General features: G+C 55.2%; 2 protein-coding genes across 2 annotated transcripts in view; one reads left to right on the top strand and one right to left on the bottom strand.

Annotated features, from left to right (window-relative positions):
• SRPRB (SRP receptor subunit beta) overlaps nt 1-15,581 on the top strand; it is a 66,885-nt gene that overhangs the window by 2,625 nt on the left and 48,679 nt on the right. The window lies entirely within an intron of this gene.
• LOC137675197 (galactose-3-O-sulfotransferase 2-like) lies at nt 2,790-6,971 on the bottom strand. Its single transcript, XM_068421186.1, has 3 exons — nt 6,899-6,971; nt 4,346-4,587; nt 2,790-3,647 (listed from the first exon to the last, which is right to left on the bottom strand). Exons 1-3 carry the CDS (start codon nt 6,969-6,971, stop codon nt 2,790-2,792), a joined length of 1,173 nt encoding a protein of 390 aa, XP_068277287.1.

Below are 15,581 nucleotides of genomic sequence, written 5' to 3'. Positions count from 1 at the left end.
GGGTCTCTTGCAGGCACAAAACCAAAGCATAAACCGGTAACTGCCTTGGAAACTTGGCACGAGGAGGGAGTTGGCCTCTTCTCCCAGGCAACCAGCGATAGGACAGGAGGACACAGCCTCAAGCTTGGCCAGGGGAGGTTCAGGTTGGACATTAGGAAGCATTTCTTCTCAGAAGGGGTCATTAGCCATTGGAAGGGGCTGCCCAGGGAGGTGGTGGAGTCACCATCTCTGGATGTGTTTAAGAAAAGCCTGGCCATGGCACTTAGTGCCCTGGTCTAGTTGACATGGTGGTGTCAGGGCAAGGGTTGGACTCGATGATCCCAGAGGGCTCTTCTGACCTGATTGATTCTGTGATTCTGTGAAGCAGGCTTTGATCTTTCAAGTTCTTAAATGGATATTGAGGAAAAATTGGTGGGTTTTGAGTTAAACTGAGGTCCTTGAATTGCACGGGTTGAACCTGACAGTTCTTGGAGACGAATTAAAAATGCTCCAGGGCAAGGAAGTTCACTGGCCACAGGAGACCCTGCTCCTCTGGACACGGTGCTTAGCCTGGGCTTCGTGTGCTGTAAAGCATCAAGAAATGGTGCACGAAGTGTCTGTGGTTAAAAAACAAGACCCAGGCAGCCATAACGCAGTTGTTAGGAGTGCGCAAGAGCATCCCCGGGCTCTGCTCTGTGTCTACATGAAATATTCCTAAAGGTAAAAATTACAGTTGGTGGAAATTAATAATAAAAATAAATGTTGTGATTGGCGTTTAGGTGAACGATGTCATTCCTGTGAGCTCCGTGGGGGGACATCAGCCCATCTGATCCCCGAAAAAGGGAGACGCCATGGAGGTGTCCAGCCCAACTCTGCCCCGTGTGCTCCTTGCTCTGGAAGGGGTGGGATTTGGGTGGAAACACCTGCTTAGGTAAACAGGGCTCTCCTCAGGCGATTCCCAGGCCGGGGCACCCCGTGGGTGCTGCACCCTGGGGGGGTCCTCCACAGGGAAGAGCAGGGGCTGGGGCAATCCCATGTGCAGCATCCCAGGAGCTGCTGCCCAGAGGTCTCCCCTGCCCCTGCCAAAAACAGCCAGTTCCTGTATTTTGTAGAAAATAGTCAATTTTGCAGGACCTCTCTGGGCAGAAGTTTCCTGAGCTGAATATATTCTTGATGCATGTGGGCTTTTTGGAGCAATCTGGGGTGCCTGCTCCGGGGCAGGCTGTGCTTTTTGGGGTGAGTGGGCACAGGGGGACGCGATGCTCTGGTTGTACAGGTGTCACCTCGGCAGGAGCTCAAGCAGGGAAGTTCTGCTCCTATTTACTGAGTTGCAAACAGTGAATAAGGATGTGGCACCCCATTAAAATCCGGAGTGAAGGTGTCGGATGCAGGTTTGGTACCTGGGTGCCAGCCCTGCTCCTCCCTGCATCCCTACTATGTCCCCTGTAGGTTTTTGGGGGATGACCCTGTCTACGCTGCCCATGGGCTGCCCATCTCCCTTGTTCACGTGTGGGATTTCCCTTGGGGTGAACCACAGACCGCCCAGGAACCCGGAGGGGAGCTGGACCTCTGCAAACCACGAGACCACACCACGTCCCAACAGGAGAAATGAGGGAAGGGACCAATGCAGCCATATGTGGACTCACCTCAGAGATGAAACTTTATGGAACAATGTCCCAAAAACCATGCAGCAAACACCCCAAAAATGATACCCCCACATTGTGCCCGGCCGGGTCCTTTGTGGGGAAGGGTGGTGGGAACACTGACTTTCATCCCGGTTAAACTGTGAGCAGGAGCTGGGGCACCTTGGGGTGGAAACCAAAACCTTTGAGGCTCCACGTGGCTGGCCAAGGGGAGAACCTGGGATGCTCAGATCCCCCCAGCAATTTTTACTGAACCTCTTTTGGTTTGGAAATCGTGCTGAAAATCCTGAGCTGGGGCCCCCGTTCATCCAAACTGATTTGCTGGCTCTGCTTTTGATTTGAGGATAAGTGAAGGATGTGAAAAGTAAGGTTGACTTAGCCCACCACAATCCATTCTTGTGGTATTTTTTTTCCCCAGGCAGAGCGTAGAATATTCCTACAGCAGCTCCAAGGGGTGAAGGCAATATGTAACCACAGAGTCAGGGCAAAAAATGCTGATTTTTTTTCTTTTTCTTTCTTTTTTTTTCTTTTCAGGACATTTTCAGATGTTTGAGGTCTGTTTCTCGGGCTGGGGAGACCATCTACTGGGCAGACTGATGTAATTAAGGGGAACTTAATGGGAGTGTCAGTGAATAGTGTTGTTTTTAATTAAGAGGCTGCTTTTCCAGCACAGTAGCATTAAGTGGAGAGCCACAGCTGGAGAGACAGACTTGTTCCCAAGCTGTAAATCAAGCTCCGCAGCTCTGATTTACAGCTTGACCCCATGCTATTGCGCTCTCCGGCATGGGGCTGAGGACTCAGGCTCTCCTCCTGGTTCTGCTCCTCGCTGCTCAAGTCGGTCCTATGCAGCGCAAAGCCCTGGGTTGCCTCCTCCAAGGCTTTGGCCACCAGCCAAGGGCTTTGCCTGGTTTGCTCAGGACCAACCCTGGAAGAGTTGTGTCGCGTCGAGCCCCTGGGACCTCCCATTGCAGCCCGTCCCGCTCTGCAGCGGTAGCACCCAAGAGCTTGTGCATGGTCCTGCAGAGACAAAGGTGGCCATGGGCTCCCATCCCAGCCTGCCTGCCTGCCCGCCCGGGGGCAGAAGCAGCCCCCAAGCCCAGGAGGTGAGCCCCTCGCTGTCCTCAGCAAAGGCAGCTGGAGAACGGTGCCTGGAGGGGGCAAGGAGGCTCAGTTCTGGGTGCCCTCCAGCCGGTGCTGCAGGACATTGCCCTGCTGAGAGGGAGGGGGCTGGTGGGTCTGGGGGGGCTTCTGGGCAAACTGCTTCTTGTAGAGAGCGCTGCTGTACTGCAGCTCCGGGGTCACCAGCCGCCGGCACATGCGCTCCGTCTCCTTATCCAAGCCCTGCTTGAGGTTATAGCCCAAGATCTTGGCGTTGCCGTGCTGCAGTGGCCGCAGGGAAGAGTCCTTGATGTCCTTTGGGGCCACACTGCCCATCCCTTGCAGGCAGGTCCTCGCCAGCTCCGCCTGCCTCTCCCGAAGCACCCTGACTTCCCGCTGCATGCGCTCCCTGCCAAAGTCTCGGTCGATCCTTTCCCAGAAGGTCCTGTTGAAGTGGGTGTAGATTTCCCAGTCCAGCCTGTTCCAGTCCTTTATCTTCTCCACGATATCATCTGAGAGGTGGGACTTGGTGCTGCTGTCCCTGATGTTGAGCGGGAAGGAGACGATGCTGTCCAGGTCCCAGCACAGCATCTCCTTCAGCAGCACCATGGACTCGTCGAAGTACTCAGAGATGAGGATTAAGTCAAAGGATGCCTCGATGGCCTTCAGCATGAGTTGCACCCGCTCGGCTGAGACCTCTCCGTCAGGGTTGAAGCCAAAGTCGAACGCCATGAGGTTTTTGGCATAGTGCCTGTCGCCGTCCGTGGGGCTGTAGTAGTGGTAGGGCTGGCGGAGGAACTCCTCCAGGCTGCGGGCACGGGAGAAAGCTGCTGCACCCTTGTAGTATGCGAAGGAGGACTCCATGAGCTGCACGGGGTTCCTCAGGATGGAGAAGTAGATGGCTGAGCTGGACACCACTTTCTGCACCTGTGGAGGAGAAAAAGGAGGTTTTAAAGGTGGGGTAGGGAGAAGGGACCTGGTCACTCGTAATCCTGTGCTCTGCTGGAAAGCAGAAATGCTCGCTGGGGTTGGAGATGGTGGGTGCTGGGGAGGGTTTCAGGGTGCAGCTCATCAAAGGAGTGTTGTGTCAGCTGTAGGGAGCCCCAGAAGAGGAACAGGGGGAGAGCAGTAACCAAAGCTCCCTGCTACATGCTGCCACAGTTGGGTGGCCTGTCCGGGCTTGAGATACATCCTAACTCCTTGCCGTTCCCCAGATCCGCATGTCCTCGAGTGGCATCCAGAAGGGTGGATGCTGGGCACGGCTGACCTGAGCTGATGCGCTTAAGGTGTTCATTCTCCTCTTGCAGCTGGTACCCTCTGGGCCTGTCCAGGGAGCAAGACATCTCCAAGGGCCCACCAAACAAGAACGAGATGGTAGTTGCTCACTGCTACGGACGCTGTCCCCTGGCTTGTCTCCGGTTACGGCACAATGATTCATCAAACCTGTTTACAGAAGCTCTCAGGAGATGCCCACACCATGCAAGATACCTGGGGGCAATCCTGTCTCTGTTTAGCTTCATCCCTGAAGAGTTTAGGTGCTCTACAGGTGTCCCACCTTGCTCCCCACAAGCCCCTCTCTCCCTCCCCCATTTGCCCCTCCCAAGGCATCGTGGCTTTGCCCGTACCTCCGGCTGCAGGAAGCGCATGTGGTGGCAGAGGATGTTGAACCGCCGAGGGCTCCGGGCTGTGAAGCCCTGCACGAACCTCGCCAAGAAGTGGTGGGGGTAGAAGAGCTGGTTGCCACCCCCGAGGGGGAAGGCGAAGGTGAGGTTGTGCGTCTCGCCGAAGCGGAAGAGGATGTTCATGACGGTGCTGCTGGCGCTCTTGTGGACTTTGAGGAAAACAATGTCAGTCTTGGGCTCACATGTCCCCCCTTGAGAGGAGACCCCTCTGGCCTGCTGGCCTTCTCCAAGAGTCACCTCGTCACCCTTAGAGACTTCTGTCCGGTTTGGGAATAACCCTCTCTCCGGGTCTGTCTTGTAAAGGTCCTCTGCTTGGGGAGGTTGAGCTGAATTTGGCAAGGAATGTTTAAGCAAGCTGCCCCACGGGTGGTGGGGGGAACCCGTGGCTTGAGGCTGAGACTGGCTCTGTACCACCACCTGCCTCATTCCTGGTGGTGATGTTCTCCCGTGCTCCTCTGTGGTTGTCCTGTTTGCAAAGATTATGAACTTGCTGGTGACAGCATCAGCATCTCCCAAAACTGCAGCGATCCTCTCGGGAACACTTGGAGAAGGACCCTCTCTGGTTGCTTTTCTCAGGCCAGGAAGCTGGGATTTCAGCCTCGTGGATGAAGGATGGGCTTTCACCTTCTTGCTGCTCTCCACAGGCTGCCATGTCCAGTGCTCCTCTTGGCTGCCTGGGCTGCTTTCCAGTGGGGTCTCCTGGCTGAAGTATAGCTGCATCTGAAAAATGTCCTGCATGCTCTCAGTCGAGGTGGGGTCTGGCATGGCTTTCCTCTGCCAGTGATCATCCTCCCAGAGCAGGTCGGGGGTCTGGAGGGCGTAGCCAAGCCTCTTGTGGCCATGGTCTGTGGTCTGCTGCAAGGCACGCTCCGGCTCGCACCGGCAGTGTCTGTAACAGGGAGGACGTGAGGGTCAGCTGCAAACGGGCAGAGGATGGAAGGAGCACGCAAAGAGGGCAGCTCCTCTGCAGCTCAATGAAACCCCTCTGCAGACAACCCAAAGCGCTTTTCCCCACCTTTCTTGGGGTGGGTGGCATTGCTGGTGGGTGTAGGACTTGACCACTGCCCTGGGAGGTCGGGGTGGGTGTGAGAAGGATGGGTCAGCGGTGATGTGCTAATGCCTCTGTCCCCATGGAGCACCACAGGCTGGTGGAAAGGGAAGCAAGAGAAGGCAAGGAGAGAGAAGAGCAGGTGTCCTGGAGAAGCTGGAGGAAAGTTTTCAGGTGACCCCAGATTAGGAGGACTGGGAGGATGCTCAAGGGCTGTAGAGTTTTGAGGCCAGCCAGGACAAAGGTCAGAGCAGCCTGGTCTGGACCCAGAGCGGGCTCAGCTCTGGCCAGGGTGTAGGTGCTGCACATGAGAGCCCCAGAGGGGTCCTCTCCCACCTGGGTTTTCCTCCTTGTCTAAAGAAGGCACTGTTGGGTGGTTTTCAGGAGGACAGTTTTGAGCCCACCTCCGGTGGTCAGCAAAAGGCTGGAGGATGAGGTGCAGGTTTGCAGTTGTGCTTGGGACCTACCTGGGAGGCTGCAGCTTCTCCATGACTTGAAGCGTGACCAGGAGGAGGATGAGGAGGCTGAAGAAGACCCAGAGCCGACCTGGCTGGCACCTGTACATTGCTTTCAACTTCCTGGAAGGAAGCAGACATTTCAGACCATTAGCAGGTAGAAGAAACGAGTGTGTGAGGCAGAGGGGAAAGAGGCCTTGAGACTTTAAAAGAACTTTTTAAAGTAGAGGTCACGTTTTCACGGGTGAGAGAGGTGCAGAGGCAGCGATAACCAACGAACCTCGGAGGCTGTGCTCAAGTGGAAATTTCCAGCTGGGACGCAGATATCGCGCTGAAAGGTAAACAGCGATAACCGCGAAGTCCCTGGGCTGCTCGGGGACGCCTTGCTGGCACGGCCGGAGCTCCCCCTTCAGCAGCAGGAACAGGCACTGCGTTTGCCCTGCCCTGCCTGGCCTAGAAATATCGGGGCTCTGTCTTTATAAACGACGACAATAAAACGTTGTTTTCCCTCCTCTCCCCTTCTCTCGACGCCTGCCGTTGGAGGTGGTTGCCACCAGCTGTGCCTCTCTGGTGCACAACCTGGCTTTTAGTCTGGTCCTAGCCAAGCCTGCGACGGCAGCGTGTTTTCTTCAAGCCGTCAGCACTATGCTGTGGGGTTTTGGGTTGTGTGTGGGACAAGCAAAGGATCAGAAAAATGCCAAATGCTTAAACAGCACCTAAAATGCCAAGACACGTCAAAGGGAGAGGGTTGAAGCAGAGACTCGGGGCTGCAACAGAGCTGCTGCAAGGTAAGGCTTGCTGAAGTACCCCAGTGTGGAAGATCATTGATGGCCAGAGAGACCAAAGAGAGAGAAGGCAGTGAAGGAGAAGTTGCTCCAGGATGAGGTGATGCTGCTGGACAGATCTTGTCAGAGACTTGATCCAACTCTCCCATCACTCAAGGCGCAACTGATGATGAGTTCGTCTGCCTGGCCAGCCTAAGAAAAGTGGCAAGAAGGGAATGAAGAGCTAACTGATTGTGGGATCTACTGATGCACCCAAACTCTCTCCTTGGGGAGATCTGCATGAGCCCCCAGCACCAAAGGCAGAATGATGCTATGCTTCCCCGGCAAATGGTGTTGAGGTAGGCAGCACCTTCTGCTACTCCAGCATCTGTATTTTGGGCAGATATAATTCTGGACTCTCTTTCAAAGAGGTCCCTGGTTGGTACTAAACTTTCAACCTGTATGGACTCTGCGAAAGATCCAGGTCCTCTTGCTGCCAGCCTGCTGCCTCTTTTGATATCACTGTTGTGTTGGTTGAACGACCTGCTGCAAACATGCAACATGTTGCTGGCTGCTTGGATGCTGTCAGGCCAGAGCCCTTCCTCCAGGCTGGCGCTGGTGGGATGCACATGAATCGAGGAGAGTGTGCTGAGAACAGAAGAGCTGTGGCAGCACCGAAGCTTGCACTGAAGATGCCAGGAAGTTGCACTGAAGGCAGCAAAACCAGGGTAAAATGGCACCTGTACCATGAGAAGCCTTTGTCTTGGAGGCTGGAGCAGCTGGATGATCTTATTGCTCTCTACAACTACCTGAAAGGAGGGTGTAGTGAGGTGGGGGTCAGTCTCTTCTCCCAGGTAACAAGTGACAGGACGAGAAGAAATGGCCTCAAGTTGTGCCAGGGGAGGTTTAGATTGGAGATCAGGGACAATGTCTTCCCCAAAAGGGTTGTCAAGCGTTGGAACAGGCTGCCCAGGGCAGTGGTGGAGTCCCCATCCCTGGAGGGATTTAAAAGCTGTGTAGATGTGGTGCTGAGAGCCATGGGTTAGTGGTGGCCTTGGCAGTGCTGGGTTAACGGTTTGGTTGGTCCTTTCCAACCAAAACGATTCTGTGATTCTATGTTGATTTGTAGCTGGACAACGAGCCTTCAAGAGGCCCAACTGCTTTCCATGGGTAACTCCTTCACAGCCTTCTCTCAGTTTAACATGCCAGGATGAGATCATGGGCCATGGGTGTCTTGGGGCAGAGTTAAATACTTGAGATCAAAGCACCAGGAAGATGTCCAAGATACACTTGGAGCTGGCAGGAGTCAACGCTGCCCTGTAGGGTGGGTCAGGCTGTGAGAGCAACCTGCAGGGTCTTTGGCAATGCCTCTGGCTGCGGGCAGGCTGTAGCTGAAGAGCCCCCGCAGATCAGAGCCTGTGTGCTGTCACCTCCAAAAGTGACAAAGCAGGGTGCAAAGATGGATGCAGCACCCCAAAGGTGCCTTTGGCCGCGAGGGCTCTGCAGCAGAGCCACAGCAGCTGAGTCCTCCTAGGCTGGCTCAAGGGATTGAACCAAAACCCAACCTATCGGGCGTTTATTTGCAAGGGATGATGCCCCCAGCTGGGTTTCTCTGCGTGCTCCTGGCAAGGGAGGAGGTGCCTGGGGTGCTGCTCAGAACCTGTCTCAGCTGACCCCACCGGTGCTGCGGGAGGTGGCCGAGCCTGAGTTCACCGGGCAGAGAAGTGGCAGAAAAATGACTTTATTGATTTTCTGTGCCTAGATATGCGCCGGGCAGCGAGCGGCGGTGCACGGGGAATTAATGTACACAACAGGTACACCAGGAGACAGCCCGGTCCCTCTGACCAGCCATCGGAGCCATTTTATTCACTTACATCGCAGTGAGAAAATGGGGACAATGGTCTGCGGGACGCTCAGGAGAAGGTAAGGTAGAGCAGCAAGGGCATGGTGGCACTGCCTGCCTGTGCCAGTGCCCAACCTGCCCGTGAAACAGATGGGTTAGGAAAGCCCCCCCAGGTGCCCCCACCCCGCAGCAGGGTGTGCGATGCCCAAGATGCTACAGGCATTGTCCTGCCCCGAAATGCTCTCCCCCAGCAAGAGGGCTCTGCCACGAGGTCAAGCCTTGCCCTTCCCTGCTCCTCATCCATCCTCTCCAAAATAGAGGCTGTGGACGAGCGCACCCCACCCCAGATGCGTTTGTTGGGTTTGCCACGTAAGAGGCTCGCACGGAGCCATGTTTCTGCTCCACGTCCACTCCGCAGGTGAGTGTGCAGAGCTGAGAGCTATGAGAATCTGAGGGCTGGAGCATCTCTGCTACGAGGAGAGGCTGAGGGAGCTGGGGCTGTTTAGTCTGGAGAAGAGCAGACTGAGGGGGGATCTTATCAATGCTTACAGATACCTTAGGGGGGGGTGTCAAGGGGATGGGGCCAGACTCTTCTCAGTGGTGCCCAGTGACAGGACAAGGGGCAACGGGCACAAACTGAAACATGGGAAGTTCCATCTGAATATGAGGAGGAACTTCTTTGTTGTGAGGGTGCCAGAGCCCTGGCACAGGCTGCCCAGGGAGGGGGGGAGTCTCCTTCTCTGGAGATATTCAAACCCGCCTGGACACGGCCCTGTGCAACGTGCTCTGGGTGACCCTGCTTTGGCAGGGGTGGGACTGGGTGATCTCCAGAGGTCCCTTCCAACCCCAACCAGGCTGGGATTCTGTGAGACCTTGCCTGGGATGAAGCAGGAGGGATCAGCACCCTGCTTGCCTCACCAAGGTCTTTGCCTCTCTTCCTTTGCAGGACTGGGCCTTACAAAAGATGCTGTTTTCCTGCCCGTCATGCCGGGGAGAAGTGCTGCCTTTGGAGCTTCACTAGAAGAGAGAGCCCCATCAACCCAGACCTCCCTGCAGAAGCGCTCCTCTGCCCGTTCCCATCATCACTTCAGTCTCCAACCACTTCTCAGCACAGAGGGACCTACAAGGACGTGACCCCTGGGTAGGATGGATATAGTATTTTACTTAAGGAAACAGTATTTTACTGCAATAAATAAATTAAAAAATCCACTTACGTGATCCAATACCTTCTGAATTTCAGCATGGTGAGCTGGAGCCTTGGCTGGGGAGCGGGTGGTTATCGTCAGGCTGGTAGAATGGAAAGCAAACACCCGGAGCCTGGCTTGTGTGCCTGCAGCCGGTGGCCCCTCCCCGGGGGGGGGACGGCTAGGACGGCGAGCCTGCAGCGGACCTTCCCACCGATGCCTTGCTCTCCAGCGTGGACATTGCGGGGGGTGGCCGTGCCACCCATATTTGCGTCCCTGCCTTACTCCTTGGCTTCACCCATGGCTGTTGATGTTCTGCTTTGATCCCTTGTGTCCTCCTGCTCTGCTCTTTGTGGTTAATCTTTGTCCCTTCTTTTCCTTTCTTGTGTCCTGCTTTTACTTCTTGACAAAGCTGAGGACAGAGATGGTTTGGTCATGGGTGTTTAGCTCTTGATCAGCCCTGTGTTGATAGTCTTTGGGTCTGTGCTGCTGAGACCCTGTGCAGGCTGGGTCACACCTGCATGGTGTGGAGCTACTCCTCCAACACTGCCTGGCTACATCCACCCTGGGCTGGGTTGAAGTGTTCAAGGCCAGGTTGGATGGGGCTTGGAGCAACCTGGTCTGGTGGAAGGTGTCCCTGCCCATGGCAGGGGGTTGGAACTAGATGATCTTTAAGGTCCCTTCCAACCCAAACCATCCTGTGATTCTGTGATTATGGCAATCCCCAGCTCCCTCCTTTGCTTCACTTTGCCATACTCGCTGCTCCAGGCACCGCTTAACACATTGGTATCTTGCATCTGCCGTGTTCAGACCAGCCTCTCATGTTCCCCCAAGCCAGCAACATCCTCACCAGGATGACCAGCAACAGCACAGCCCTGCTAGGAAGCCAACTGTTTCCCAGTACCAGTAGAAAAATGGTCACTGGGTCTGCTTGTTGCTGGCTGGTGGACAGTGCAAGACAACTCAAAGGAGGACTGGGAGACTGCCCTCCACGATGGAGGTCCACAGCTGGTCCTTTGCTCAGGGGCTCCTCCCTCTTCAGTAGCTTTTCCTCCACATCCTGCCCCTTTGAGGCTCATCCCAGCATCCTGCACAGCATCAGCAAGACACAGCCATGGCTTTGCATGACCAGGGACCCTAAACCTGATAGTGGGACCACATGCTCCTCGTACTTGGGCACCAGACACCTGGGGCACTGGTGGAGATGGAGGATGTGTTGGTGGAGATGGAGGATGTGTGGCTGTGACGTGTGCCGTGAGGACCAGTGGCTCAGGCTGTGTAACACCAGTTTTGCAGGACCAGGCTCACCATGTGCCTCCTGGCACTGGTGGAGAGGACCCTGCTGGTCCGTGCTTTCCCTTCACCCGTGCCGTGGGTCTCAGGAAATGCATACCAGACAGGTTAGTCACTTCCAGCCCAGACCTTGGCTTTCTCGAGGGACAAATGAGCCCAGCTTCCTCCCTTCCTCCTCGCAGGCAGGGAGGCAGCCCTTGCCCTCACCCTGGCACAGGCAGGCGCTGCCTCTCCCTGTCCACCTCATCGAAACCACAAGTTTACTGTGGGGTTGTCGTGTTCTCCACCCATCCTGCGCTCCTGCTATCTACCCAGGCTGGTAGCTTATCTGGGAGTCTGGGGCTGGGTGAGAGCCATGGGTGAGTTCGCCGTTTCCAGGGATCAAACACCTTTCTGCTGCTGGGACAGAGGGTTGGTTCTTCTCCCCGCTCCTTCCCTCTGCACAACCATGCCCCATGCAATCTGAGATGGATCAGCCTGCTCGGAGGGCCACGGTGATGTGGGGTAGGTGGCTGAGAGGTCTGCAAGCATCCCCCAGGCAGGACCTTGGGGGACATCCTGTTGTTGCAGGACATGGGGCACCCTTAACTGGGAGTATCCAGAGGCTCATCAACATGCAGGTGACCTGGACGGGATGGGGCTCCACTTGTGGACCAGTGTCTGAGGGCCTTGGTGGAGATGGAAGTCCTCTGAGATTACACCTGGTGATCGCTTCTGTCCTGCAGATGCTGAAGCAGGGGTCAGGATACGGACAGACAAATGCATCTTTTGCAGCTGCATCTCCTGAGAAGCAAAAGGTGCCCTTGTAGGAGGGATTGGGCTCTGTCTCTGCTCACCAGGCAGCCAGGTCCTGCCGGGATGACCTAATGGGTTCATAGCTTTTGCGTACATGTGAGGACTCTCCTGGTGGTGCAGAACTGCCCCAGGTGCCCATTGCTGAGTGTGACCCTCATAGAGTCATACTATGAGGGTATGTGCACCCTCGTAGGTGGGTGCTCATTCACTACCTGGAGATGGGCTGATCTCGGCAGAAGGCAGATGAGGAGCCCCAAAGACAGCCAATAGCAGAAGCCTCCGGTCTCTTCCTGTACCATGTTCGTGTACTCCCACTCCTGCTTAAGTTGTTGAGCAAGGAGACCTCATCTTGCCTCGAGATACCCCAAACCTTGCCAGTCTCATGCAATGGCTTTCCTGCTTGGCCTGTCCATGGCTTGGAGGGGCTGCTGGTGGGTTTTTCCCAGGGCTGTGGGGCAAGCTGCACCTGGAAAGCAGGCACCTCTGGTCCATTTTCTAGCCTAGGTTGAGGTGAATATGTGAGAAGGTGACCACCTCTCTGGTGAGGAGGAGAAGAGTCCCACGACCCAGATTTCCAACCCTGGGGGCTAGACCAATTGCTGGAGGGAGATCACTGGGGTTTGCAAGGGCTTGAGCCTCGCTGTGACATCAACCAGCTGTCTGCCTCTCTTCATCCACCCTTATTCCTTCCTATTCCTGCTGGATGGGGACTACTCCAGCATAAAAATAACAGAGCAGAAAGCTGGTCATGGATTTTCGTTTGGTCTTGGCAGTATGTTTGCCATCAACAACACTCCTTTCTGAGCCCCGAGGTGGGAACAGCCACTTTCAGGTGGGCAGCACCACAGATCTCCTTGCAAAGGTCATGAGCCAACAAGGGCTTTCCAGGCAGGAGGAGCAAAGCTTTGTGCTCCTACGAGAGCTGGGATGCCAAGACAGTGCTGTGAAAGTGAGGTAAAGGAGAAAGGCCCCTGCTGACCTCTAGGACAATGTTCTTGGCGAATGAGGAGGGGACTGAATCCTTACATGTGTTGGCGAGAGGTAGGCAGCTGTAGCCTCAAGGGTCCATGCAGCCAGGAAGGTGTCTTTGTAGAGAGCAGAGACTGGGGTCTCACACCTCTTTGTGTCTAAAAGAAGCAGTCAATGCTCCTTGAATTCCCAGTGAAGCCATTAGCTGGAGGGGGAGAACCAGAGTGCTATGGAAAAGCCATACCCAGGGTTAAAACCATCCTGGGAAGGGCCAGGAGTAAAAATACTACTGATCTCATGTTGGAGGAGCCTGGAAGACCTCTTGGCAGTGCCGTGATGGTGTGGCAGACCCCCAGCTGGTGAGAGGGGCTGAGGAGCGTTCCCACAAGGGAGGACCAGAGGTGGCACTGGCTGCATCTGCAGTGGGAGTCCAGGTACCCAAAGCCAGAGTCTCCTGGCTTGAGGCTGTTGTCCCTTTGCTTCATGCAGGTAGCTAGACTTGGAGGACCTGGGAGGAGGTTGTTGCCACTGGGATAAGTCAGGGAAGGCATGTCCGATGTTGGACTGGGTCCCATTCCTCACTGAGGATGACCACAAGGTCCTGTTTCCCACTCTCTGATCCCCACCGTGCCTGTGCTGCCCATGCTGCCTGCCCGGGCTCCACTGGCCTGTCTCTCATCGCACACTCACAGCATCCCATCAGGAAACCCCTAAACCCACCTCTGCCTCTCGGTTCGGGTCCTTAGTCCTCAGGTTTCCAGTCCCCCAGTGTTGCTGCCTTCTCCCACCCTGCAAGAGCCCGCTGAGCTGTGACTGCACTTGGGGAACTTTTTTACAGCCACAAAAGTACAGAATCACAGAATCAATGAGGCTGGAAGAGCCCTCTAGGATCATCGAGTCCAACTGTTGCCCTGACACCACCATGTCAACTAGACCATTGCACTTAGTGCCATGTCCAGGCTTTTCTTGAACACCTCCAGAGATGGTGACTCCACCACCTCCCTGGGCAGCCCCTTCCAATGGCTAATGACCCTTGCTGAGAAGAAATGCTTCCTAATGTCCAACCTGACCCTCCCCTGGCCAAGCTTGAGGCTGTGTCCTCTTGTCCTATCACTAGCTGCCTGGGAGAAGAGGCTGACTCCCACTGCGCTCCAACCTCCCTTCAGGTAGTTGTAGACTGCACTAAGGTCACCTCTGAGCCTCCTCTTCTCCAGGCTAAACACCCCCAGCTCCCTCAGCCGTTCCTCGTAGGTCAGACCCCCCAGACCTTCCACCAGATTGGTCGCCCTCCTCTGGTACGACCTGTGCTGGTGCATAAAACCATACCTTTGAGCAATGCCACCATTCATTGTCCTGATCCCAGCAAGAGAGAGGAGCAAGGCTGAGTCCTGCACACTGCCAAGGCTGGCAGGGCTGTCCCTGCTCACATTACTTCGGCATTTTTTTTCCCCCGTTTTTATTTCTTTGCCTTTTTTTTTTGTTTGGTGTTTTTTTTTTTTTGTGTGCGCTTTGCTTAAGCAAGGTCTTACCTTCATCATTTTCTGCCTACATGTGGTCATTTTGGCCACATCATTTGTACCCTGGCAGCCTGGACCTTGCTGGACCTCAAGGGGGGTGAAAAGACAAGAGGTTTGTGTTTGCGTCCCCAGGAGTGAGTCAGCCCCAGACGCAGTGGGGAAATCAGGGTCTGGGACATCCTGATTTCATAGAATCACAGAATCACAGAATCACAGACTGGTTTGGGTTGGAAGGGACCTTAAAGCCCATCTAGTTCCAACCCCCTGCCACGGGCAGGGACACCTTCCACCAGCCCAGGTTGCTCCAAGCCCCATCCAACCTGGCCTTGAACACTGCCAGGGAGGGGGCAGCCACAGCTTCTCTGGGCAACCTGGGCCAGGGTCTCACCACCCTCACACCAAAGAATTTCTTCCTCACATCTCATCTCAATCTCCCCTCTTTCAGTTTAAAACTGTTCCCCCTCGTCCTATCAACACCTTTGTAAAAAGTCCTTCTCCCGCTTTCCTGTAGCCCCTCCAGGTACTGGAAGGTGCTAGAAGGTCTCCCCGGAGCCTTCTCTTCTCCAGGCTGAACAGCCCCAGCTCTCTCAGCCTGTCTCCATAGCAGAGGTGCTCCTAGGTCTGCAGTCCTTCCTGCAAAACCCCAGACAGAGAGAAACTTCAGAGAGGGACGGGCTTTCCCCTGTGCCCCAGCAAGCTCCTTGGGCAGCTTTTCTGTTTGCTTTTCAGACCAGTTTCCAGCCAGACCTATTCACCAACCGACCCACGATAATTTCTAGATGACTTTCTCTGGGGAATCCAGCGCGCAGCGTTATCGGCAAGGCGCGAGTTTGCTTTCCGAGTCGTTTTGAAATCTATCACACGCTGGGCCTCTCCTTCCGCTGCTGGGCAGCCGCCAGTCCATTAGCGCCTACCTAAACTGATAGTTAATTTTACACCTTGCAGAGCGAGGGAGGCATGCCCATTTAATTCGTTCCTATTAACTGCAACTGTTTTCCTGGGACGCTGGAGCCAGCCCACTCTGTGGTGACGTGCCCGTCGATACCATCTCCCTCCAAAAGGATGCTCAGGGCCAACGGGAGCAAATGCATCCACCTGAGACATCGGGAGCAAAGCGTGGAGAGAGCCGAGCGCAGGACTGGTGCTGACATGCTGAGGCTGCTGGGCTGTATGGGATCCCAGTCGGCACGGGGACCTTGTCCTGGAGGGGATGAGGCAGAGCCTGTGCCAGCATCAGGCAGAGCTCCTCTTGGGTGTGAAGGCTGAAGAACAGCTGGATGTAGGTCATAGAATAGAATTGTTTTGGTTGGA

This window comes from Nyctibius grandis, chromosome 32 (assembly GCF_013368605.1).
Source record: "Nyctibius grandis isolate bNycGra1 chromosome 32, bNycGra1.pri, whole genome shotgun sequence".
In the NCBI taxonomy this organism is placed as follows: Eukaryota; Metazoa; Chordata; class Aves; order Nyctibiiformes; family Nyctibiidae; genus Nyctibius; species Nyctibius grandis.
Note: the sequence above shows the minus strand (reverse complement) of the source record. Positions and strands in the feature narration are given on the sequence as shown.